Raw genomic sequence first — 27,088 nt, forward strand, 5'->3', positions numbered from 1 at the left:
CTGAATTTCTTTTCCTTCTTTTTACTTAGAGCATGTATATCTTTAGGATCCAAGACCCGGGCCATTGGAAATGCAGCAAAGAGCCAGGTAAATGGATCAAAATCTCCTGTGTTACTTACAGACTTGTTTGCTGTTGAACCATGGGAAGAGAATGGATGAATTTGATGTTTTTCTCATTGAAAGTAAATGTATATGATAAGTGTACATTTTACAGTAATAGTTACTGCTTCAGCAGTATGTTCCTTGCATTAAAATTGAAATCGTATTCTGTATTGTTTTGTCCAAGTAAAAAATGGGAAGAAACAGAAAGCTCTGTTAAAAGATTTTTTTTTTTTTTTTTTTTTTTTGTCTTGCATACTTTTGACAGTGAGAGTAGAGTTCATAATTAATTCCCTACTGCCGTGAGGAGTTTATGCTTATGTTTTAGAAAAGTTGAAAATGGCAGTTAAGCAGCAAAACCGTATCTGCACTAATGTGAAGGAGGTGAATCATACTACCTTACTGTCTCAATTTGGGACCTTGAACAGAATTAAAATTTCTCTGATCTTCTGTAAATTTACTTGCAACCTGGAAAACCTTCCTCTGGAAGTAAAATATGTAAAGAAAATTATAATAGCCAGTGTAAACCTACACACTGAAAAATAGATTGGGTCTTGCCCTCTTTCTGTGCATCATGTTTGCACCCCGAGGACTTCCTCCCCGTAGTGTAGCATGTAGGTAACTGTAAATTTGCCTGGAGGATATCAAAGTAATAGAACCTTACCGTTGGTATTGTGAACAGTCAGTACATGCAGAGAATGTATCACTTTCATTCAGAGAAACTTTACACTCTTTATCTGAGCTCAAGCCCTGTACTCTGGTAGTGGGAAGGTGTCCTGTCAGTACTCTTCCCAGTTTGTTATTTAGACTAGTAAACTAGGTTATCTTGGAGAAGATTATTCTGAAGTAATTTCCTCTGAGTGTTTAAATGCTGTGTTTATTGGGTTTTTTCTGGTCCTTTCTTTACTTAAAAGTCTGTGCTTAAAGCAATGAGGTTGAAACACTGAGGTGTGAGGAGGCTTTATGTCCAGATGGGATCTGAATTAGATGAGAACTTTAATGGAAGTTAAATACCTTAATTTGTTGAAGCTTTGTGTAAGGTTAATGTACGTAATAGCTTCATTTGTTCTTGCAAACAGACACTGCAACAGTATGTAATGTGGGCTCAAATATTGCATACTTTATCAGCTCTTCTAAAATAAAAAGTAGGGAAGATTGATGGCAGCAAGCTAATGGATATTAAAGAGGGAAGTAAATTTGATTTTTATTCTTCTTTTTTTTTAAATGGAGACTGTAAATTAAAAGAAGATGCTGCTTTTTCTCCCCCCACTCTTTCTATTCCAGGAAATGTGTGGGGCTTGACATGGGTTTTCAGTAGGTGCAGTAAGCCCAATGTAACAAGAGTTCCTTTCTGGGTGGTCTTCTGTACATGTCTGGTTATGTCACGGGTAATTAAAGTATCTTTTCCACAGATTGTCACAAATGTAAAAAACACATTGCATGGCTTCAAAAAACTGCATGGAAGAGCATTTGAAGATAGTTACATACAAGCTGAAAGGGCTAGGCTTCCTTATGAGCTTCAGAAGATGCCAAATGGCTCTGTAGGAGTAAAGGTGAGTTTGTGCAGAATATCTTCAGTGGTAGAGATGAGCACTTTTGACCTTTGTCACTTAACTTCCTATTTGAACTGACTTACACTTCCTTAAGAAAACTCTAAATATGTTTTTACTCATTTTGAAAAGAAATGTCAGGTGATAACCAGTACAGTAACACCTTTTATTTTCCACAGAGCCTGCCTTAGCAGAGTTTTGCTGTGCTTCTCACTTCTTGCAACTTACTTCACTTCTTTAAATGTTCAGGAAGAGCTAGAGTACTTGTTCAGTATTACATACTTACGTTTTCTAGTAATGAAGTAGTGTAAAAAAGGTATTGCATTCTCTCATGTGGGCATACTATAAAATGTTAATATCCCTCACCCCAAAAAAGGTTGTTTCAGTTATCTTCAGTAAAATTGACCAAGTAATAAATCTGCTGTTAACTAAGAGATTAAGAGCATCTTATTCTCTGAAGTAACATGTGCTCAAGTACTGTACTTTCTCAGAGATGGCCATTGAGGTTTCTCATCAATTCTGTTAGCTTTCTGCAGTCACATTGGTAGCTTTTCACTTTTAACTAGATTGACCGTAAAATATGTCCACAGCGTGTGGTTCAGTCTCATCTGAGTTTAGGTCTTGGGGCCATGGAGAGACCAAGTTTCAGGAAAACAGGATATAATCTGAATAAGTTATTTTTCATTTTCTTCCAAACTAAGTAGCTGGAAACTGGTCTTCTCAAAGTTTGGGCTTTCTGGCTTTAGTTTCTGAATGTGTCTATCTTTTACAATTTTAATTTGGACCAGGAGTGCACTGCTGCAGCATATCTCCCAATCATTCTCACTAAGTGCACTTCAAAGCCCTAGGAGAAAGCAATTCACCACACAAAGTGAGTTTTTGTTCTGCTCATATCGTACTAATTGCCAGTGTAAATATAGCTGCTGCTCATCTTTATGGGTGTCCCTTCACAGGAGTGCTTGGGATTGCTGGAAAGATGGTGGCCTGTCAGCAAAAGAGATGTTGTTCCTGTTCAGTTGAGATGTGTTATTACAGAATTGCAATTCTGTTTCAGGTGAGATATCTAGATGAAGAGAGACTGTTTGCAATTGAACAGATAACAGGGATGTTACTGGCCAAACTTAAAGAGACTTCAGAAAGTGCTTTGAAGAAACCTGTGGCAGACTGTGTGATTTCAGTAAGTTGGAATATATATATTGCAATTCTTCTTATAGAGACCTTCATGTAAGCCAGTATTAGTTACACCATGGTGTGCTGGTGAGGGACACCTGTAGTGGATAGAAACTGCATCCCCCTGAAAATGGGACTTTATTAAATGAGAATACTTTTGTAGTCACACGTGAGAAGATGGAGCATCTGTTAAGCTGATCCAGAGTGGCTAACTCCAAGTGCTATATAAAGTAATCCCAATCCTGTTACAATTGGGAGCTGTAAGCATACCTTCCGCAGTTTGAAAGAACCTCCCAAATTTGTGTTAAATCTCTGTTGTTATGTGGTTGAACACTGTTGAGGTGTAGTGTATTTGAGAGTTGCCTGAACTCTTTGGTTCTGAGGGTTATATTGGCAGTCTGAAAAGCCCAGAGTACCTGTGTGTGTTTAAAAAGGGGTTTCTATTTTGGTGCTTTTTTGTGTTGGTTTTCTTTAGGTATTGTCCTTACCCATGGTGGGGGAGTAGGGAAGGGGAGATTGAAGACGAGGTTTTGTTCCTGATCTAAATTCTAAATGCCTGCTTTTCACATTGTCTGTTTACTGTTCACTTCTATTCTTTCTCTGGTGAGAAGTCTGGGCATGAAATATTGTGGTTATTTCTTCTGTCAGACAGACCTGGAAATTGGAAAGCTGTGTACTTTAGCTGTTAGAAATCTGTCTTGATCTTTTTCCTTGCTGCCTTATGGTAGATAAACACACAGAGAATACCTCCCCCACACGGGGATGATCCTTGGTAATGAACCACAATGGCAGCTAACAAAATACACTATGAACGTACTTCTGTGTCTTAAGCTTAACTGGAGTTGAAGATATGCCAGCTGATCACAGCCAGTTTCTGAATGAGCTCTGATTGTGCTTTGACTATTTTTGGTGGAACTGAAAAATGTAGTACACTGTAAGCTGGCACTGTGGTAGATGATAACTGAAAACTGGATACAGGTTCAGTTGAAACACAGATTATCCCACTGGAAACAGCAATAAGTTTAGTTCCAGCACCACTGTAGTACTTCTGCAGCAACTTACTGTTAGGCTCTGTTTGAGTATGTATTGTGTTGAAAACATTTGTGCAACACAGTCAGAAATTGGTGATGATTTTTAAGAGCTAATACTCATCAGAAGAACCCGAGAAAACATTTTCGTGGTTTTTTTTCAGTGCTTAAATCTGCTTTGTTTAAGGAAAAAAAAAAAAAAACCAACAAAAAAAACCACCTCATTTAATTTTGGTTGTACTGTGTGTTTAATTGAAATATGCACTGAAATAAATTACCTAGCTGTTACATTCAGACTGCTTATTAATCTGAGGTTAGTTTATAACAGTTTCTTGTGGTATTGAAATTTATAGAGTTGCTTAATGGGTAAGTCTGACTTCTTTAAATTAGAAAGTCCATATTTCACAATATCCTCTGTAATTATTTTTTGGAAATAGGTACCCAGTTTCTTTACTGATGCTGAGAGAAGGTCTGTAATGGCAGCAGCACAGATTGCAGGATTAAATTGTCTGAAGCTGATGAATGAAACTACTGCAGGTAAAGGACAGCATTTATTTTATTTAACCCGTTCAGGCTGTTGAATCTGTGAGAGTGATGTCATTCCTGTTACACAATTTGGAGCCTGGGAAAAAGCTATCCAGGCTAGTACTGCCCGATCCAGCTTGGGAACTGGAAACTCAGCAGCTATTTTGATGGGGTGGTGTTCAGCACTTAAGAGACAATCAGAGTTTGAATTTGCTAACTTGAATACAGTACCACTTGAAAATAGCTACTCCGCTTCTGAAAATAGAGCTGGTATCTGTGCTTACCTCTGCTGCACCTTGGAGCTGCAGCAGCTCTATTGGGAAGGCCTGAGCTAACTTCAGAATCTCTTTGTGATCCACCTGTGGTGTGCAGCGGACCTAAATTCTCACTGCTTGTGTTGAATAGTAGTATAGGACAATGTTATCAGATGTAACCTGCATCTGACAGATTACAGTAAATATTTAACGTGGGGTTTGGGGAAGATTTTTAGATTTTTCTTTTGAGCTTACTGAAAGATGGGTGTGTTGGAGGAAAAAAAAAAATCATGGACCTGTTAGAGAATTTTTTTTTTATGTCATAAGCTAATATTGAAGTGAAATACATTGAAGGGAGATTGGAAAACGTGTAATTTTCATTTTGAACTACATAATCTGTATGCTGTAAAAGCTGCTTCTATACAAACTCTGTTTTTATGGAGCTTTTTCCTGAAAGCAGACTTGCTGATCATATTTGGAAACTACTTGAACTGTGAGGCTTTCCAAAATATCCAAATTAAGTCAAGTGTAAGTCTGTAGGATAATGGCAGCTTAAATGTGTGGGAATCCTTTCAGCTCTAGCATTGGCACAGCTATTTTTTCTATAAAGCAATTTGTTTACTGCCCTCCTCTGGGTTTGGTCAGTTCCAGGGCAGAGTACAGAAATATGTTATACTTCATGGGAACTAAAGTTGGAGCTGTTGAAACTGTACCTTATTTTTACCTGATTTAAATATTTGCTTTTAGGAATTGTCAACCAGCTTTCCAAGAGAGCATGCTTTTGAGCATGCTTGAATTTTTCAAATATGAGCTAAAAAGCACTGACAATAAGGTGTTTCAAAGGAAGGGTGTAGGCATGAGGCTAACCTGTGATTTCATAGATGACAATGTGAATTTGGCTACAAACCGAACTAAAGTGCCAGGTGATGCTGTAGCAGTGTTAAACCTTCACATGACATGTTTCCTCCCTTTGTCAGTGCAAAATGTTTTTAACATATTAACTTGCTTTGTCATGAGCTGCTTTATATGTGAACAATCTTTCTTAAGCAGAAGGAAAAGTAACAAATCTAACTTCTTAATCTAGAAATTTAAGCTTATGATGGCACATACGCTGCTTAAGTTAGTGCTTTGAAAGTGTGCAGCATGTGATTGTTATTGGAAAGATGTTAGATTATACAAAATACTTGAATGTCAATTAAATGAATGAAGATGAGGTAATTTACAAGTAAAGCTATAAATCAATCGGAAATAAAAATTTAAGAAGGTAGCAATTCATAATGGTCTAAACCTTGTGACTCTTTTGATCCTTATGTTGTGTTTGAGCGAAGTAATGGAGGTGTGCAGAATGAGTAAATGTAAGTAGTGTTTGTCTTACTTTAGTGCTTTTAGTGCATGCTTTACAGATGTGCACAGCTGTCCTCTAACTTCTGTGGCCTGGTGTTTTTCAGTTGCACTAGCATATGGAATATACAAGCAGGATCTGCCAGCCTTGGAAGAGAAGCCAAGAAATGTGGTCTTTGTAGATATGGGGCACTCTGCATATCAGGTTTCAATCTGTGCTTTTAACAAGGGAAAACTGAAGGTAATATTTTTAAGTTGTACAGTCAAATCCCATATTCCTGAAGTATTTAATTGAACAGTACTCAGAATACTGTTCCGTGGAAGTTGTTTTGTTTGTGGGTTTTTTTGTTTGTTCAGCTTTTTAACTGAATATATAGCAAATGCTGAATACAAAAAATTTTTGTTATCTTTTACCTATTTCAGCAAACCCATTTTTAGAAAATGCAGTAATGAAGTATCCCGCGGTGTATTTTGAAAAGCACTTGACAGTTAAGCATAATCCACAGTTGTTGTGCCAAGTTGTATCACTGAAATATTTGCATATTCTGGTAGTCTCATGAGCATTGTTGTGCAACTGACTTACAGGAAATTGTTGAACTCCCTGAATTGTTCTGTGATAATTTTTTTTTCCTGCCATCTGTGACAGTTCCGAATCTTAATTCAGTAGGACGTGAAGTAAAATGGAACCGTCTTCACTCCCTGGTTTGGAGATTTTTGTCTGTGAGCTACTGGTAGCTGAATGTTTTTGTAAACTTTGGTAGCAAAATACCATCTGAACTCATGTAGAAGATGATAGCAAGTTTTTCTGCTTTGAGTAAATGACAGAACTAGTAATGCCGTGACAAAATAGCTATTGTAGCTTACCTTTCTGTAGTCAGCTAGTAAACTGGGTGGGGGCTGCAGCGTGGTAGAAAATAACAGGGTAGATGTTACAGTATTTTATCGGGGGGGGGGGGTGGGGTGGGGTAGGGTGGTGTAGAAATTCAATAATTGAGGAGTTGTTCTACCTGGCAACTGCATAGAAGATGATGAGAAAACCACAAAGAATTTTTCACTATCAAACCTGTTTCTGAAGGTGTGACCTTCTGAAATTAGTGTCTATATGAAAGCTATCTCTAACCAAATATTGCCTAATTAATATATGTTCTTTATCATCACTGCAGGTCTTGGCTACTACCTTTGACCCATTTGTAGGTGGTAGGAATTTTGATGAAGCTTTGGTAGACTACTTCTCTGAGGAATTTAGGACAAAATACAAACTGAATGTAAAAGAGAATCCACGAGCGCTGCTACGGTTGTATCAGGAATGTGAAAAACTCAAGAAGCTTATGAGTGCAAATGCTTCTGACCTTCCACTCAATATTGAATGCTTCATGAATGACCTTGATGTCTCCAGTAAGATGAACAGGTACTGTGTGTTACATTCACTAAAGTGTGCAGTGAAGCATGGCCTCTAAGCTGTCTTGTAATGCAGAGCACTTTCCCTGTTCCTGCAGAGCTCAGTTTGAGCAGTTGTGTGCTGCCCTTCTGTCCAGAGTGGAGCCTCCGCTAAGAGCAGCCATGGAGCAAGCTAGTAAGTAGGAGCTAGTTTAGGTACTGCTTTTGGTTTGAGAACGTAGCTAGTAATCCAGTTATCCTAGATCTCTTTAATGATTATCTTTTTAATATATTTTTGTATTTATTAGAATTGCAAAGCTAAGTACTGAAAAGTTGAATGTAAGTTCCATTTGTACGCTTGTCATGTGTGCATGAGCCCATTCCTGCCTCATTTAGTGCACATACCACTCTGCAGCCTTGGTTTATTGACCCCCATTCACCCTATGCAATGGAAAAGGTTGGCGCTCTGAAAGGTTGTTTTAGTTAAAAATGCAAAACAAGCAGTTCAAAATCATGATGGGAAAAAGTATTACTCTTTACTGCGGCTCACTGGCCAGCCTGTTCCATATGTGATCCATACATGTCCTCACTGACCTGAGAATTGGCAGTATATTCTTGAAATAAATTATCTGAAGCATGTGCAAATAACATTTTATTTTTTAATTTATTTTTTTTTTGCCTAATATAGTGTAAAGGAGAGTTAGACTTCTGGAGGAGAAGGGTTTACACCTGATTTCAGCATCTTCAACTAGAAGGGAAGAATTCTGCTTGTCTTTGTTGCTTGTCTAGATAGTTAATACAGGAGAAGAAAGAACCTAAATAACTCCTGAGCAGAGCTGGTTCAAGGACTGACAGTTGCTTGTGATTATTTCATATGCATATCCTGAATTTGAAATTAAAAAGTTACCCTGCAAGCACAGTCTAATGTTTATTAAGTACTTTTAGTTAAGGGGTTTGCTTTTCTTCACTGACAACCAAAATAAAACCAGACATAAAATGAGGCATACTTGGGTTTAGTTTTGTTGTTAATGTTTGGGAGGGGTGAGATACTGTCCAGTAGTGCAGGGCTGCTAAAGAAAACTGAATTTCACACTCCTGAGTGCATGCACACCAGGAAGAGGCTGCATTTTAAAGACAATGCATTTTAAAGGAGAGCTGTCCTCATTAATGCTTGGCTTCTGCATTATCCAGGTTTATGTAACTAGAAAACTTTGTGGTCTGCAGGAGTAACAAAAAGGTTGAATAGGACATATCATGACAAACCTGGTTTAAATGCCTTGTTGGTCATTGAATATATTCAGTACTTGTCACAGGGTCAAGATAATAAAGAGAACTCTTACCTTTTTTTGGTTGTCCAAAGACAGCTTTTTGATGTCTTGATGATAATTTAAGGCCATGCACTTTGTTTTCTAGAACTTCAACGTGAAGATATCTACAGTATAGAAATAGTAGGTGGGGCTACTAGGATTCCAGCAGTGAAGGAGCAGATCTCTAGCTTTTTCTGTAAAGAGATAAGCACCACGCTAAATGCTGATGAAGCTGTTGCAAGAGGCTGTGCCTTGCAGGTATAGTTACTGCAATACAACTTGAGTATTGCTTCTTTAACATCATGACCTAATGAATACAACTAACCAGAAGCTGAAATAAGATGTAGAGTCTTGCTTGTTCTTTCAGCAGTTGGTGACAGTGGCCATGTCATAAATGGTTGTTACGTTCTAATAATAACATAAATCATATGTGTATAATTTGTGTTGTGTTAGGAGGATGGTCTTGTTAGAGACCTGTTAAATTTGATGACCCAAACTGCCCTGTTCCACTTCTGTGCAGCCATTGCTGTGTATCTTTACTGACAGACACTGGGGAAGTAGCATCTATTACTATTATTTTAGTTATATCAATCAGTTCAGTTAGCTTTCTACTAAGCATAAGAAACTACTATTAAAAATTGTGATAAGCGGGACCTCCTTGTGACCTCTTTTAATTGTAACCTTTTTGCACTTCGGTATTAGTTATTGTACCTGCTACTTACTTGATTACATGGATGTAATAAAATTCTGGTCTTTGTTTTCTAGTGTGCAATTCTTTCCCCAGCTTTTAAAGTGCGTGAATTTTCCATCACAGATGTTGTTCCTTATTCTGTAACGTTGAGATGGAAATCATCTTATGAAGAAGGAACAGGGTAAGTTACATGGTGCCTACTAGAAAGTATGTTTGTGTATAGAAAGAAATCTGTTGAGCTGTGGAAAAGACAAGGCTTTGACCTTTGAAGCTGTCGTCCCCTCAAACAGTTTTCATTATCTTCTTTTTTTTCCCCTGCATTACAACTTTTGAATTTCAGTTAATAATTGGAAAGATATTTAATAATTGCATATTATTAATAACTGCTTAATAATTGGAAATACATTTAATTCAGTGTATATTATACATTTAATTAAAAACATTGGTGTGGAGTTGCTTAATCTTTAAGTATGACACAATGTTTAGTCCAGCTTTGGGAACTACAGGCCTTCAGCCTGCTACTCTTGTCATAAACTGACTTAAACTATGTAGCTGCTTGGTTAGCATGACTGCTGATCGTTAACATCCCCTGATTTTGATTAACCATCTTTATGCTCAGTGGTTTAACCTTACTTAATATTTTAATGCTTTAGGGAGTGTGAAGTCTTCAGTAAGAACCATGCTGCTCCATTCTCAAAAGTCATTACTTTTCACAAGAAAGAGCCTTTTGACCTGGAAGCTTACTACACCCATCCACATGAAGTGCCTTATCCTGATTCCAGAATAGGTAAGGGCATCTGCATAAAACCCTTATACAGAGCTCCTGTTGATAATAGCAAAAGTGGTTCTCCTGTTTAAGATCTATTACTTCTGTATTTCCTAGGTTATAGAAAAGCATAGGTTCTTTAGAAAGGCTCAATTTTGCTGCTTTGGTTTAGATGCATTGATCAAACAGTATTGACATTTTTGTTTGGTAGTTCCTTAAAAAAAATAATTCTGTCATTGTTTGAATGCTTTAGGAATCCATAGAATGGCTTGGGCTGGAAGGGACCTTAGAGATACTACTCTAGTTCCAAAAATGTAGGTACGAAGAATGTAGTGCTCTACTGCCTGCTTTTTGGGTGCCTTTGTTTTGCTGGGTTTCTTTTTTTCCCCAACTTCTGTAAAATGGATAAGGTGGCTGTATGCCTTCCAGCCTGGATTTTTCGAAGAAATTAGAGGAGAATAGATCTGTTAGACTAGATAGTTATCTGTCCAGCCAGGTATCTGGCATGTCTCATGCCATTAATCTGAACATACAAGATGAATTTAATAAGCATCTGTAGTAGAGTCTAAAGTATTAGATGGTATGAGTAAGTTTCCTGGTAGCTAATAATACCTTACTTGCAGTTATTAGTATATTCCTAAGGGTCTTTAAACAAATACATAATTTTATTTACTGATTTATGAATTGGATAGAAACTTGATGCTACCTATTTAGCTGTCTGCGCAATAGGTCTGTTGTCTTTAGGAAAAAACATTCTCCTTTATGTATGCACTGTCTGTGTTGTTTACACTTGAATTTTCAGCAAGTTGCAAGATGAAGTATCAAAACTTTTTGCTTCCTGAAGCCTTGATAAGCACTGTTCATGCTCCAAAATGTGTAGTGCATCAGTGTTAACCAAATTCAAATACAGTTTTCTTTTTGAAGTGCAAAATTTATGTTATGTGGACAAAGGACCTATTCAGGATGGAGTAGGCTCTTTAGAGCAATGGTTAGAGAAGAACAGAGAAGTAGAATACCTAATAAAATGATAGCTTGTTTTTAAATTTTTTTTAATGAAATACAGATAAAGCAAAACCATCTTAACTAAGCAGGTTCTCATTTATGTAGCTGCAGTTAATGTTGTAAAATCGATAACTACGTAGGAAGTTTCCAAATAGTTTTTAAGTTTAAAAAGTTTAAAGTTACATGAAGTTACTATGTAAATTAACACCCTTAAGAGTTGTATTTTATTTAATTTTTTTTTCTCACTATTTTTTGGAAGAAAAATTAAAACCATCTTTATTTTTTTCGCAAGGGCGTTTCACTGTTCAAAATGTGGGTCCCCAACATGATGGTGACAGTTCCAAAGTGAAAGTTAAAGTGCGTGTCAATATTCATGGCCTTTTCAGTGTGGCTAATGCTTCTATAATAGAGAGACAGAACATAGAAGGAGATCACAATGACACTCCTATGGACACTGAATCATCAACTAAGAACCAAGGCAGAGATGATGAGCTGGTATGTAAACTTATAAATATCTACACTCCTTGTAATTCTGATGAGAGCCAGCAATAAGAGATTAAATCATAGTGTATGCTTTAGACAGTTGCTGCTTCTCCACCCTTATGTTATTGTTTCAGTTATGTAACACATTTCTTCATTTTTATTATTAAGCTACTGGTGACATGTGGCACTAAAAGCTAAAGCACTAAAAAAGAATGTTAAACCAGATTCTAAAGAGAAAAACAGTTGTGTTTTTTTTTTCTTTACCACCTCTATACTAGTCTCTAGTGTTATTTAGTGTTGCTATAAAATGGCAGGTTCATTTTTCCTCAAGTACTACATTTTCATGTGGTAAAAATGTGGTATTGCTTTATACGTGGAAAACTTGTTCTTGGTAAACATTCGTTCACTAAAGGCGCTTCTGCTGGTACTGAAGTACATTAAGTTCTCACAAACTGATTTGGTGGCTCATAGGGGAAAATTACTGGAAATAAATGTGCAGCACCTTTGTCATTTTCATGAGAAATTTGCAAGATAAACTTCTCTTCATTCTAGTTTTAGGAGGATCAACTTCATAGTGCACTGCATGCTAAGAGTAATGAGGTGCAGCTATTACATTTGACGCTGTAGAGTTGAGGGCTGGGTGTCAGGGAGCCATGTTGCAGCATGCCATGGCCTCAACAGCCTTTCTTTTTCCCTTGTGCCCTCCTGCAGCTTGGGATTTTGGTTATGTCACAGCTCACAGGGGAGAGAGATGACAGTGTAGAGAAAAAGAGGATAAAGCAGTGGGCAAGCTGCTGCTTCACATTCCTGCTGTCCTGGAGATTGCCAAGTGCTCAGCAGAGTGACCGGTCTCACAGGCTGTCAGGCATATACTGAGGGTGGGTGCCCTTGAAGAGTAAGGTTGGACGGAAAGCAAACATTTGGCAGCTTTACTTAGAGGGGAAGGGGTGAATGCATTTCTTTTAATTGTCTCTTAGAATGTCCTTAGCAGCTTTTGTCACTTTAGGTGTGTATACTACAGGAATTGGAGCAAGTGGTTACACAATTAGCATTACATAATTGATGTAAGCAACTCCTGAAATACTATACTGCTTTCCAGGAAGTTGAGAGTATTTGTAATGCCAAACATGATGCAGTTCCTTGTGGACAAGTGCTCTGCCTCTGATACTTGTATGGAAGTGAATAACAGTTCAGAATGACAGCTGGCATGTAATGTAATAGGTGTCCTGCATGTGGACGTTACTAGGATGCAGTAAACTGTGTTCAGTACAAGAGTAACTACGTCCATCTTCAGGCTTTCAGTCTGTAGTACTTCCATTCAACTAACACATCTTCTGTTTTACAATGGTGCTTGTCAGCAATTACCTTTCATTACTGAGGATGATACCCTCGACTCTGAGGAGGAGGTTTGTGGTGTATATATGTATTATTCCCCCTCCCCCCCACGTTAGCCTTTCTTTGTAGGCAAAACAGTTCCTTCCAGTTGTTGCCTTTTCTGTGTGAACAGTAAGAACAGCATGTGAGGGTATTTATATTTTTTTTTCTCCTACTCTGAAGTGACATGTGTCTGGTAAAATTAGTCTTCTTGATTTCAATTTTTATCATTAAAAGATTGCTGAATCAGTTAGTATAGCTAAAAATTAACACAGGCACCTGTGCTTGAGTTTGAAATCCTTAAATTAGTTCTTGTGTCTTGCAGAACTAACTAAGTTATTTTGCATGCATATGTATTTTGTGAATCCGGTAATTCCTTGTAATGGAAGTAATCTTAGACCTTTGAGACCTTGGCTACACGCTCCATAGTCATTGATGCTCTGGATGTCCCAAGTATTGGAGTCATCCTGAAAACTGTAGGCTTGTATTTGACTATGTTATTAGAAGCGTTTTGCAATGGTGGCAAGGAATTGTATTACTTAAACTAAATCAAGTGCTCAGCACAGTAATTGGCGATATCTTTAAGATCCTTAAATTTAGACTAAAGCATAGGTGAATTACGGATAAGTTTAAGTGAAACTTGGTTAATTTTTAGTGGCAGGGAGGGAAGACAGTTGGTATTGTGTGCCAAGAGGCTACTATAGGAACTAATTGTTATGGTCCCATGAGACAGATGCAGCTAACAGTTACTAAATTCTGCTTGGGATTACAAACTTTAAAGTTTAGATTGAAAATGGTAGGAGGTGAAAGTTCTTGCTGTTCCATAGAGAACCTATTGCTATTGCCTGTGGTGGTGGTATGTTTCTAGAATGTTCTTTGCATACATTTTTATTTATTTCTAGTTTAAAGTGGAGTATTCACAAGGCTTAATGTAACTTTATAATAGGGACTCATGGCAACTTAATTATTTCAAGGTGGACAGGCAGAATAGAGCTTTCGTGTAATTTGGAAAAGCTAGGAATACAAGTTAATCAAAATGCCTGTTTAAACCTAGTGATTCAGAAAGTCTGAAGATTGCCTCATAAGTCCATATATTGTCTGTGATCTACTGTACTTGACATCAGTCTTAAATCTTACAGCAAACCTTTGCATTCAGTTACGTAACTCTTTTTTCTAGGATAAAATGCAGGTTGATCAAGAGGAAGGTGTTCAGAAAAGTCAAGCTGAACAACAGAACCAAGCAGATGAGGAAACTGAAAATGCAGCAGCAGAAGCAAAAGTTTGTATTCAGTATTGATAAGTAAATGTAATGTGGCTTCCCTTAGGCTTGTTTTGCCCAGTGTGTTTGTTGATCTTACTAGGTGCAAAAGATGGGACGATATTGAGAGGAGTACAGCTATATTGAAATGGCTAAGCTAAGAATCCTATCTTAGAGCTTTCATTTTCAACACAGTATGTGACTAAGGCTTTGAAGTAAGCTTGTTTAACACAGCTTTATAATGGAGATTGAATAGGGGGAAACGTTATCAAGGAGAATATGCAGTGTCTTTAGCTGTTGAACAAGTTTTCTCGACAGCTCTTTACATGATGTTTAAAGAAACTGAATTCCACTAATTTGGTTCAAAACTAAGGTAGTGGTGATTTCGAATAGCAGAGGAATAATTAGGTGCTTCATTTACATATGATTAATCTGTAGCTGTCTTTCTATTTTTGTCTTTTTGGGGGGCATAAACATGGTCATATTTCTATTCTTAAAAGCTTCTTAGTAGTGTAAATGTTTCTATAGATTGCTTCTGGAGACATGCATGAACATCCAGCCCAGCCAAAGGCTAAAACAAAAGTCAAGAGTATTGACCTCCCTATACAGGCGAGCCTCTATAGACAGCTGGGACAAGATCTTATCAATTGCTATATTGAAAATGAGGTAAGCAGCATAAACAGATGAGTACTCAGATGAATGTCCCTGGAAAGAATTATGCAGAAAGTATATGAAGCCATAAACTTTTTACCTAATTCAGAATTCTTTGGGGTTTGTTTTGGTTGGGGTTTTTTTCTGGTTTTTTGGTTTGGTTTTTGGTTTTGGTTTTTTTTTTTGGTTGGGGGCTTTTTGGGTTTGTGTGGCTTTTGTGGGGTTTTTTAGGTTTGTTTTTGTTTGGGTGTTTTTTTTTTTTTTTTTTGTGAAACTCACCAATTTCACAAGGCTGAACTAGCCAGGTGCCCAAGTTTGACCTATTAGCCTGTCATTACCCAAAGTGTCAATTTTGTCTTCAGGCAGGCAGGCAGGCAGCCAGGGAAGGCTGCACAGTATGTTACAAGAAGACTAATTGTTGCTGACTGACCTGATACTGGTCAGGAGTAGCACTTGCACCTTTTGGTGCTCTGCAGAAGCTGTGTGCTTCACTAGGTCATGTTTTTGCCATTCAATTCCTATATCAGTAGGGAAGTCTTATAACATGCACAAAACATGCCTTTTTGGGAGGTCCTTTCTGAACTGTGTAGGTGTCACGTTTGTGAAGATCCCACAAGCATAATCTCTTCTCTGAATGATGGTCAGTCTGAAGAATAAAGTCTTAAATAATTTTGTAGGGCAGAATGATTCCTAGAGACTGCCAAACCACAGTCAAGACTTGTACTTTACTTCGAGTCCCCTGTTGTGATCGGATCATAATTAATACCTGATCAGTTTGTTGAAGCACTTGCCAAACAACTTCCAAATATGACCTCATTTTTTAACCCTGTTCGTGTTCTGCCTTCAGTAAGCATGACTTAACACAAAAGTGAAAGTTACAGTCAGTAATTGTGAAGTAGCAGGCTGCTTCTGCAAAGTTCTGTGGTATAGTGTCGAGAGAGTAATCATGAAGCTTGATATCTAAAATGCTTTTAATTCTTATATAAGCTTTTTTTTTTGCCCTAGGGGAAGATGATGATGCAAGACAAGCTTGAGAAAGAAAGAAATGATGCTAAGAATGCTGTTGAAGAGTATGTGTATGACTTCAGAGACAAGCTGTGTGGAGTGTTTGAGAAATGCATCACTGAAGAAGTAAGACTTGCCTGTGTTTCAACGGCTGTAAAAAAATGTCTTTGTACTTGTGAGTTCTCAGCATGGGTTATGAGGCTGCAGGGATCTCTTAAATGTCTTTTGGAATATGAAATTGGTTAACTTCACAGAAGTTCAAACTGTGCTTCCACCTGACACTTGACATGCAGAGTTCTTCATTGAGAAGCTGTTCAGTGGCAAGGAAAGATTGGAATTCAGGTGGAAAAGAAAAACCTTGTGGTGGGGTAGGAAAGCAGGACAGATCACTACAAGCTTCTAAATGGTGTGAGTGGACAGGATTAAAAAGAACAGAAATGGAGTGTCTGTAGCTATGTGATTTGTCTGTTTCCAAGCGGGGTAAGTTACTGAAATTTCAGGTAAAGGTAGCGAAGAAAACTGTACACTAGGCCTCTGCAAAAGCAGCATTGAAAGAACACATGTCCTACAGTTGTGCCTCTGTAACAGCCATCTAAATGAAAGTGGCTGGTATATAAGCCACCAGTTGAAACAACTAACATCCAGCAGCAGTTTTAAGGTCTGCTCTCTGGATTACCTGGTCAGCAGCACAGCACAGATGCTCTTCCAGTCTAAACTCAAAAGTGTGAGGCTGTCTTTCCCATACCACTTTCAAAACAATCTCTTGGGTAAGTTATGGGGATAGGTAAGATCTTTTATTTCTAAACAATTAAAGATAACATCTTTGTTTATAGCCATTACAGTCCAATTAAAACAATTTTGCCTTCAACTATGTATATAGTTTCCAAATTTGTCTAGTCATCTTCATCCTGTGATCAGAGAACCTGAGAAGCAGTACTTCCCATGTAAGGATAATAAGCCAGAATGTTGATGTCCTTTCTTCTAAAATCAGTCCTGAAGCTGTGTAACTTCCATGAACTCCATCTGCAAATCAGATTACTAAGGTTTCTTCTATCATACTGCAAAATCTTGGCTTTGAAGTAGGTTAATTACTGTTTTCTTTCACGGTCACTTTGAATACTCTGATGAAACAGTCTTTTGAGCAGGGGGTTTCTTTGTGTGCTGAGAGGATAAGGCTCATTTGTCGTGATCTCCTCTGAAGTAGCATGTCCCTAACTTGCTTCACAGGATGCGAACAAGCTGACTTTGATGTTGGAGGATACAGAAAACTGGCTTTATGAAGATGGAGAGGACCAGCCTAAACAAGTATACATGGATAAGCTTCAGGAATTAAGAGTAAGATTTTCAGTTGCTTTCTAGAAAAATGTGTGTGTATTTGTGAGTGGGGGCATTTACATAAACATATGGTTAAGTAACCAGAACTCTTTTAATGATTGATGTGTGTGTGCACACCATGCATGAGTTTTGTAAATCACTTAAAACCTGAGTGTCCATACTTAAAAGTTATCTGAATGTAGCTGAGCTATGAAATGAAGAGAATGTTTGGAACTAGAATTTAGCTTTAATGTCAGGTGTACTCCAAATTCGAAAACAGTCAAAGTGAAGCAGACTGTCACTAGTGACAATGAAGTAATTGCTGTTGTAATTCTCTGTTAGTCTTGTTACAGTCTGAAAGAGGCTTTTGAGTAGTTTGACTCCTCTCCCGGGTATTCAGAATTGTGCTCCAGAATATATGCTCTGGTTTTCCTGTTTTCAGTGGTCTTTTAAACCTGTATCATAAAACTAAATTTTTGGTCTAATATCTAATGATAAAGGTTGAAGAGTCAGATTTCATTTGGGGGAGGGCTAACTGATGGAAACATACATACTGACAACTGCTGTCTTGCCTGGGTTACCAGTGTTCAAGAGAAGGGTTAAAAAGAAGTGGAGAAAACAAGAACATTCCAGGATAACTACTTCAAAATTAAACCATCCATGTAAATCTTGCCTTGTTCCAGATGCTGATTTTGGTGAAAATAACTGCAAAATAAGAAGCCAAACAAAGAGAGTCACTACTCCTGTGTTAAAACATCTGGGGGGTTTTTGTGGCACTAAAGTAAAATGCAAAGGTTAAGCTCTTGAATGGGTGAGAAAAGGAGTTAAAGGCAGCCTTCCTACCAGTGCTGTATTTCAGTATTAGACCCCAGAGTAAACTTGTATTTTATCAAGATCTCTGTGCTTGTTTCCAGAAATTTGGACAGCCTATTCAGGAAAGATACATGGAACATGCAGAGAGACCAAAAGTTTTAAATGACCTGGGCAAGAAGATACAGCTCCTTATGAAAGCAGTGGAAGCATACAAAAATAAGGTAGGGCAAACTCATCGGGGATGAACTGTTACGGGTGTTTCAGTTTGGCTGTAGTTTTTTGTGTTTAAAAAGAATCCTATAGGATTACCTGTTAAGCTGCTTTAAAATGGCTGTTCTGCTTCTCCTCCTGAGAACTTGTAAAACTGTTCTGAGTTGCTAGCAAAAATAGCTTCTTCATGAGAACATAAATTAATCAGTCACTTTTTTTATGGTCAGTTTTAAAGCTTCCTTACTGTCCTGCACTTGAACAGTGTGCACTTAAAATCAGTATTTCCAGTGTCTAAAAATAGTGTCCTGTCTGTGGTGCTCTGCAGTTGTTCCTGATACTGAGCTTGTTTAAAAACTACTTCTATCAGGTTGTAGCAATGTTACCCTATTTTATTATGTGTCCATGAAATTCTTAATTGGGTGAGAAGCATATATTAATTACTATACATCTTTCCTTAGGATGAAAAGTATGATCACCTAGATCCTGCTGAGATGGAGAAGGTGGAAAAATACATCAGTGAGGCAATGAATTGGCTGAACAGCAAAATGAATGCCCAGAACAAACTAAGTCTAACTCAGGATCCAGTTGTAAAAGTGGCAGAAATATTGACAAAATCTAAGGTAAAAAAATCCTTGTACTTGTTGCATTCTAGTAAGTTTGTCCTTAAGTGAGATTCTGGACTCTGTATTGAGTAAGAATATGTCTGCAGGGATCTTAAAGCTATTAAAAAGATCCATACAGAGAGAGCAGTAGTTTTACTGATCTTCAGCTGTGGTTCTTGATTTACAGTAGTACCTCTGTATAACCTTTTTTAAAATAGCCCAAGTTACAGCACCAGGCTTACTAGAAAATGCACTGCCATACAGGCTTTTAACAGATTGGCAGCTCTTTAGCTAGTGAAAGGTTTTATTTTAAGCTGATAGAACTGAAAAGTTCTAGTCCTTGAAAATTAAATTTCCAGGTAATTAAGAAGCAGAAGCAAATTTCAGACATTTTAGTTGAATGTGATTCCTGTGCCACCAAACAAACTTGCTGTCTCACTTCTGTTACAACTAGGAATTGGATAACTTCTGTAACCCCATTATATACAAGCCCAGACCGAAGATAGAGCCTCCCAGTGATGGGCAGTCAAAAGCTAATGGTGAACACAATGGACCAGTGAACGGACAGAGCGGTACTGAAACAAAACCTGAACCAACGAAGGACAATTCTCCGCAGACCAAACCCCCTGGAGAAATGGAAGTGGACTAAATCTTGCATTTCTTTTACCCAATTAAAATAGTGCAAGTAACCACAGGGTCCATTCTTTTTGTCTGGTACACACCTCGGATGTTCAGTTATTCTTAGTCAACCTTCTGTTATTTGTTGCTGAGTAGTTTTGAAAGTGTTTTATATTAAGTACATCTCTGTTCATTTCCACTGATGCTGCTTATGTGGAGCTTTAGCCAAATGTAGATTGTATAAGTCAGTTTAAGCTTTCCCAATATATTTTATATCAAACATACAGAATTGATATATAAACGGCAACAATCTACCTTATTTAAAGCTTTTATTGTGGATAAACCTCAGCTCCTTTATTCAGGAAAGGATACTGTATTGCACTACTGATGCTCAAGTGTAGATCTAATTGCATCTTTATTTTGGAAAAATATTGGAATTGAAGTGGCAAAACTTGTCACTTGAAGCACTGACCTTTTCTAGTTTATTGTATTGTTATAATTTAAATATTAAAATAGAAGTTAGTTGGCATTCTAGTCCATCTCATTGAAGTACCATGAGAATTGTTTGGTCTTTTTCATATAAACAGAATACAAGCTTAAAACATTTGAGATTCCCATACCAGTACCAGTATTAGTTACAAAATAACTCAGCATAATGCCTCTGCCACATGCTGAAGTAGGCGAATGGTCTCAGTACACATTGCTGTACATAATGTACTGTGCTTACGATAGGATGATGCTAATGATAATAGTACAAGGGGATAGAAAATACAAGGACTGTTGGATGGCTTTCCCTTGAAAATGACTTACTGCACATTACTATTTCTACTTCTGTTTGGAATGAAATCTACATCTTGATTATATCTTGTGCTGGGAAGGGGAAACAACAGAAATTGTGTTATGTGAGCTGGGTTTGGGCACCCTGGTTTTGAATTTGCTTAAATGCTGTTGCAAACTTGAAAGAGATCCTGAGAGCTTACTTAAGCCTTAGTACTTGATGTATAAACCTTTTGGTCAAGGAGCTAAACAAAAGAACTTAAAAACTGGATATTATTACCCCAAAGATGGGATCTACTTGATGAAGTAGCATAGCTTACCAGTTATCTTTGGTCATTTAGTTGACCTAATGAAAGTGTCTGTAATGTATTACACAGTTGAGTCACTGTTTTCTTTGATACATGTTGGACACACATCTGGGACATTGTCATGGTCCAGTGTATGTTCCTGTATACTGAATGCTTCTGTCAGTCACCAAGGTGCTGTAGCACTTGCCAGTGCAAGTCACTTTCGACTTTAAACAGCTCTTCTATTACCAGAAGAGTAATGGGCTACTTCAGCTACTTAGAAGTGGTTTCTAAGTCAGCACATGAGACCAAGACTAGTTGCAATGTAACATTTTAGTGACTTGAACTCTATTGCCGATATGTATTGAGGTGTTAACGTGTCAGGCATTACTGCAGCAGTTCTGTGCAAGCCTGTTACTGTGAACAAATGAAGGGTTGTGCTCTTGTTTTTGGCTTTGGCAGACATTTTCTCTCCAAACATGCCCTTCATGTTCTGCTACTGGTCATGCTACAAAGAGTAGTCTGTCACTCAGGCTAAAGTTGGTAGAGGTAAACTGCACTCTTCAAATATTCCCACAGGAAAAGGAAGCATCATGTACAGCTGTATATAAAACTGCTAAACAGGCTCAAGTGCTAGAACTGTATCTTCATGATTGACATCAGGTGACAGAGATGCACATACTTTGCTCTAATGTTCCTCTGTGCATTCAGCTGTGGAAGGTCTGGCACCCTGAGTTTACCTATTTAAAGCCCTTGAATAAAAACTGACCTTGAAGACCTGCAGCTACTCTGCAACCTCAGTCTTGAATTCTGCTGTTCCAGTCACGCATCTGTGGCACTGAAGGGGGTGACAGTACTTCAGTGTCTGTTGTCCTAGGGGTGAGTACAGGACTGAGCTACCTTTGGTCCTATAGGCTTTAACAGTATAAATATTTACCACAGCAGTGTAGTGAGTAACATTCTGAAGTATTGGCTTCCTACACATTAATTTGTCTAGTAGATTTGCTGATACCTGGCAGAAGAGCTCAAACACTGGGAATGTCCAGCGTAAGCTCTCCCATAGATAAAAGGTCAAGTGTAGGTCTTCTGCTTGTGATCATCAGATGTTTAATGCTACAGTACAAATAGTTGAGGGAATTCTTAGGTATAAAGGCTAGAATAATTACACAGCAAGCTTAAAACCAGATACAGCAAAGCAGTATCTAAGGTTTTCTTATTAGGATAGGGTTTTCTGTGGTGTGGTTTTTTTTTTTTTTCTTTATGCATCTGCTCTGTCTCTAAATCCCTGGTGAAGAGGGATAATATTACCCACAGACTGCTCATTGCAGCTGATTCCTGATGTACATATGAAGAATTCCATTTGGAAGGACAAAGTAGTTCTTTGTACAGAGCTTCATATGAACATGTGAACACATAACTTGTTAACATGTAATCTGTTTTCTGCTACAATAAGCAAATCCTACCAGGACACTGATTTAAGGTTCTTAAGTACTTACATAAGCTGTGCACAATTTTGTGTATCAGGCTCAGTGAGTGTGGCTACCCCAACAGCCCCAGAATTAGTGTCTTGCAACATAAGCTAACAGGTTTTGTTAGGGAACCCACAATTGTAGTTACTCTGCATCTGGTGTATTTTAAAAGCAGGTATTTGTCCCTAATGTCTTAGTTGAAATTTTATAGAGGACAAAATATGTTCTAGTGTTTGAAAATGTTCACTCCATCCCACACAAAAACTGGGTAGCAAAACTGTATTGGTGGTACAGTTTTGGGTTGGGTTTTTGGTTTTTTTGGATTTTTTTGAGTTTTTTTAAAGGTTTGTTAATCATGGGCTAAAACTTCATGTAAAAGTTTAGTTACAAAACAGCATAAATACTGTGTTTTATTTACCACTACCATCTGCTTTGCTTTAAAGAGGACTTATTCCCTCCTGTCTTGAGCATTAATGCTTGCTCAAGGAATGGCTTTAAATTTTATTTGCTTTACTAAACTTAAGTTGCTGCGAGCTCTTTCACAACTGAGTCATGGCTTTCTTTCCATGTCTTTTTATTACAGTCGCTTAAACAGCAGTTTTCTTTGAACTTCAGTCAGATATAACATAAATAGATTTTTAACAATCTCTTGAAGTTAAACTTCTATACTCTTCAGAATGACAAGGGTGCTACATGCTCAGAATAACCTAGTACAGCTGCCTGCCTTGTCTGGCCTGAATTTGAATGTGGGTCTGAATTTGAATGCAAAACCTTCTCCCTTGCTTGCCCCTGGCAGTGTTCTCCTTTCTGTGTTTAAATGCTGCCATTGGGCATGATTGCAAAACCTAGGTAGGCAGGTGAATTCTGAATCCCCCCAAGTTTTTTGGGTGAAGCACCTAACCTGTATTGCCATTTTGGTATCCCAAGAAGACATGGTGGAAGGGGAAGTTGCCCTTGTCTCCATTGGTATGTCAGCACGGGAGGTGAAAGCAAAGTACATGGTCCTGAAACTAGTGTTCTGCATGGGCAGCCAGAGGGGTACCATTACCATGGCAAGCTGGGTGAGGTTTTTGGTTCTTCCACATACAAGTTGAAGGCTGTTAATCTAAATAATCCAATCTGTCCACTGATAATATTCCTTGGTAAATACTGGTATGATCAGTATTTGAAGTTATTTAATATTCTTTTGAAGCACCTCAGTGTGGTGAACTCCAACCTGTTACAGATTGTTCCTGTTAACTGTTCTAAATACTCCATATTTCAGGGTTTTTTCTGGTTAAGGATTATGTTTAAGTAAATACAGGAAAAGGGCAAGGAGCTGGCAGGAGACTTCGCTTCCTGAGTACTTTTGTCTCAGACAGTGGCTTTGAAAAACATGATCCATTTGACAAATATGCTGCATTTGCTGATCCAAAGCTAAATTTAATTCCCATAAATTAGCATCATGAGGAATCTGATCACCCAAAACAGGGTTTTCATTTCTGTGTTTACCACACTTGTTTTAATATGCTAACTTCTAAAGTGAACCCCAGACTTCAGTTGTGGGTCAGCACAGTGTCTTATATGTTCTGAAGACACTTACATTGGCTACCACTAGCTGTGAGCTGTCCTTAACTGGATCAAAGAATGTTATGCTGCCTCTGATCTTTCTAGCCTTTCAGGCACCAGAGGACACAAACTCACTGTCAAAAGAGGTAATAAAAACTATGTTGGATAACAAAAGGCAGTTAATCCCTCATCAATTTTAATTTAAACTCCCAAGGTAACATTTGGGCTATAAATACAAACTCAGTAGCTAGAGAATGTATGGTGGCTGACTGAGCCAAATTCTTAATTCTCCACAGTTGAAATTTGAAGGCTTCAGCCACTTACTACACATGTAATTAACAGTGAAAACAAGTGAGGGTGACTGTTAACAGATACTAAACCAGGAGTGTGCTCATGTGACCTACCTAATCCAGATACTAAACCCTGTTTTCCATCTTTCCTGTTCAGAAGGAAATATATCCAGCAATGAAAAGCAGGAATTGCAGCAATGTTATCTAAGAATAATTTTAATTGTATATCTTGTTTTAGGAGCTTTACCCACCGGCCACCTCCGCAAAGTGCTGAAATGATATAATTAAATTGATTTTTAAAAGGTGGTAGTCCCTGAATGTTGCATAGTTGGAAACGTTCGGTTACTAGTCTAAACATAGTTCCAGAGAAGAGGGGGGAGGGAAGAGATGGGAGTGTCAGAATTGAAAGCAGTGTTTAATTATGCAAAATGTTTACTCTGTATGTAAATGGGATTCTTATTAGTGACAGACCATGTGCAAATTGACAATACTTCAATTTATTTTTGAATGGCAATATAGATTGTCATGGTTGTGTATAATTATAATAAATATATAAACTGCTACTTGAACCATAAATGAGCACCCAAGACCTCATTTTTATATCAGTGTTCTTAAAAGAAGTGTTGTCTGATGTCATGAATTGATGCGTGTTTGTTTGTTCAACTGACTACAGGTAAGAAACGGACGTTTCTGGTGGCTCACCTGTGCTGCGTGCTTAGCCAGATGTAGTTTCTCCCAGGATTCTCTGTCCTGATTAGCTGTGTGGACTCTCTTCTACTGCCGAACTCGGCTAGATGAATTGCCTAGGACATCAGGACTCTGCTCCACATGGTGCAGCCCAAGGATAGTACTGCTTTACCTCTGGGGAACTCCAGGCATGGTCACATCTCCAGTCAGATTTGTGCACTTGGATGACCACAAATTGTAAAATTTCAAGTAATTCATCTCTCACTAATGATTCACTGCAACATGCAAACAAGTTCAAAGTAGTTTTCTTGCATCTTGAACTGCTTGGGGAAGTTGATGGCTCCAGGCACTGTTGGCTCTCTGAGAAGATCCTGGAGTGCAGCAGTCCATGGTCTTCCTCCAGGAATTCTTTCATGTCTCGGCAGTGCAATGGGAATCCCTTCACCAGTATGTAATGACTGTAGAGTATCTGCATGACCTACAAGAATGGATCAAAACACAACATGACTCCACATGCTTATATCCATCTTCCTCAGTATGCCACTGAAAGCTTCACAAAGTCTGCATTTCTTCTAGACTTTGGATCTCAATAAATAAAAGTATAATAAAAACTTCAATTTCAATGACATCATTAATTTCACAGACAAGTTTGGAATTTAGGAGTGAGGAAAGGTCCTTCCTATTGAAAAAAAGTACACACATGTATGTACATATACACACACATGTACATATACACACGTTCATATGTAAAATGTACGCTCTGAAAATCAACTCCATGTGCTCAACAACAGTCAGCAGAGGGGAAAATACTGCCCTTAACCTACTTTGCCATCAAAGTATCTCAGACTAGTAAACCAGCTGGTTACAATCCAGTATTTACCAGCTGTGCAAGGATGCTCTCCATCAAAAAAAGAATTCCACTGTTACGCTGCAGAAGAGGAAAATTCACTACTCCAGCAAAATGAGGTGAACATGAGAAAAAGCTGAAGGTAGCTAGATGAAACACACAAGGAACTGAAGACATAGCTGTGAGGTCACACTGATGGCATTTGCGTCACTACTGAAACAAATTGTGAGGACCCAGATTTCAAATTTTGTCTGAAAATCAGCTCCTTTGGTGTTGCAACATCCTAACGCTATCTCAAGGAGCTGACTTGGTGCAATTTCAGGGAGAAAATTGCTGCTTACAGAACAAAACCAGCTTATTCCCAGAGACTGTGTTGGTCACAGTATTTCAAAACAAGAGTGTCCCAGTGATGAACAACATGACTGCAAACAACTGGAAAAAATGCATAAATTGCATCTTATGCTCAGGTGACTTTTTGTTTTCATGGATAATGTCAATAAACCAAATTTCAAAGCCAAAGAGGCAGACACATGCCCTGATGGTGAAGTATGAACTGAAAAAAAAAGGGGGGGGGGGAAAACCTCCCAGAATTAGGATTTCTTGCAGGCATATAGCAATGTGAATGATATTTTGTTGAAGAAGGTTTCAAATCTCTTACTTCAAATCCACCTAAATGACCTTAGCAAGTATCACTACCCAGGGGATTCAGCTTTCTTGCAAATCCAGCTGCCTGCTCTGTAACTGAGTACTAATTACAACTAAAAATATACAAAAATAGCTTTAGAGTCAATCAGAATTTATGACAAAATAGCCTAGGGAAATACTGAAGAGATTTTTATTTCAATTGGTTAATAGCTGTAGGTACCCAAATAGCAGTGTTGCTGTGCAAAAAAATCTGTCCTCGAGTTTTAAGTTTGACTTTACAAGCGTTCTGGTTTTGGCTGGGATAGAGTCAATTTTCTTCATGGTAGCTGGTGCAGTGCTGTGTTTTGGATGTAGTTTGAGAACAATGCTGATAACACACCAATGTTTTAGTTGTTGCTAAGTAGTGTTTATACTAAGCCAAGGACATTTCAGCTTCTCATGCCTGGCCAGCGAGCAGGCTGCAGGTACGCAAGAAACTGGGAGTTTGTGTATTCTAATTATTTTATCATTATTATTAGCATTATTTTATTCCTTTTCTGTCCCATTAAATTGTCTTTATCTCAACCCGTGAGTCTGAGGCTTCTGAGTCTCTCCCTGATCCCACTCAGGATGAGTAAGTGAGCAGCTATGTGGGGCTCTGTTGCTGGCTGGGGTTAAACCACAACAGGCAGAACTTCACTCCTAAGGGGACATAATGCAAGTGCTAACCCATAAATATCTGCACTGACTTGAAACTCCTTCGTCTGTGTTGTGATGATGTTACTTTCACATTGGTGTGAGGAATTCTTTTCATTTGGTAAGCAAGGTTCATGAAGACTGTATGATTAATTTAATGCTAATTCTAGTGAGAAGTAGCAATACAGCCCCCAGCTCTGGTAAACATTTCCAATCTGACTATGAGCAAGTCTCCTTTTTAGCAGGTCTATATAGAGCAAATTGTGCAGGGAAAATATCAATAAGTATATGCAAAACACCAAGCACTGTTGATCTTGACCTCATCTAGAATCTCTGTTATTTACTGTTGTACAGTTAAAGAATAGAAATGTTGTTTCGTTTTTGAAAGATACACAGATATGCATATAAGGCACTTGATTGCCATG

General features: G+C 38.0%; 1 protein-coding gene across 3 annotated transcripts in view; it reads left to right on the plus strand.

Moving 5' to 3' along the window:
• Nucleotides 1-26,515, plus strand: part of HSPA4L (heat shock protein family A (Hsp70) member 4 like) — a 30,980-nt gene extending 4,465 nt beyond the window's left edge. Inside the window, exons 2-20 of one of the 3 annotated variants that reach the window (XR_013957568.1) lie at nt 30-87; nt 1,512-1,652; nt 2,704-2,826; nt 4,285-4,384; nt 6,075-6,208; nt 7,131-7,375; nt 7,464-7,540; nt 8,758-8,909; nt 9,417-9,523; nt 9,996-10,129; nt 11,403-11,605; nt 14,145-14,246; nt 14,754-14,891; nt 15,882-16,007; nt 17,109-17,216; nt 18,110-18,229; nt 18,677-18,838; nt 19,275-21,381; nt 24,483-26,515. Coding sequence is in view for 2 of the 3 variants with exons in the window: in XM_080624963.1 (XP_080481089.1) it covers nt 30-87; nt 1,512-1,652; nt 2,704-2,826; nt 4,285-4,384; nt 6,075-6,208; nt 7,131-7,375; nt 7,464-7,540; nt 8,758-8,909; nt 9,417-9,523; nt 9,996-10,129; nt 11,403-11,605; nt 14,145-14,246; nt 14,754-14,891; nt 15,882-16,007; nt 17,109-17,216; nt 18,110-18,229; nt 18,677-18,838; nt 19,275-19,469 (2,425 nt within the window). In the remaining variant the exon portion in view is untranslated. Of the gene's footprint in view, nt 1-29; nt 88-1,511; nt 1,653-2,602; nt 2,827-4,284; nt 4,385-6,074; nt 6,209-7,130; nt 7,376-7,463; nt 7,541-8,757; nt 8,910-9,416; nt 9,524-9,995; nt 10,130-11,402; nt 11,606-14,144; nt 14,247-14,753; nt 14,892-15,881; nt 16,008-17,108; nt 17,217-18,109; nt 18,230-18,676; nt 18,839-19,274; nt 22,662-24,482 lie in introns of those variants that run through there. The other 2 variants (XM_080624963.1, XM_080624964.1) reach the window with 2 other exon arrangements.
• The last annotated feature ends 573 nt before the right edge of the window (nt 26,516-27,088 follow it).

This window comes from Psittacula echo (genome assembly GCF_963264785.1).
Source record: "Psittacula echo genome assembly, chromosome: 1".
Taxonomy (NCBI): domain Eukaryota; kingdom Metazoa; phylum Chordata; class Aves; order Psittaciformes; family Psittacidae; genus Psittacula; species Psittacula echo.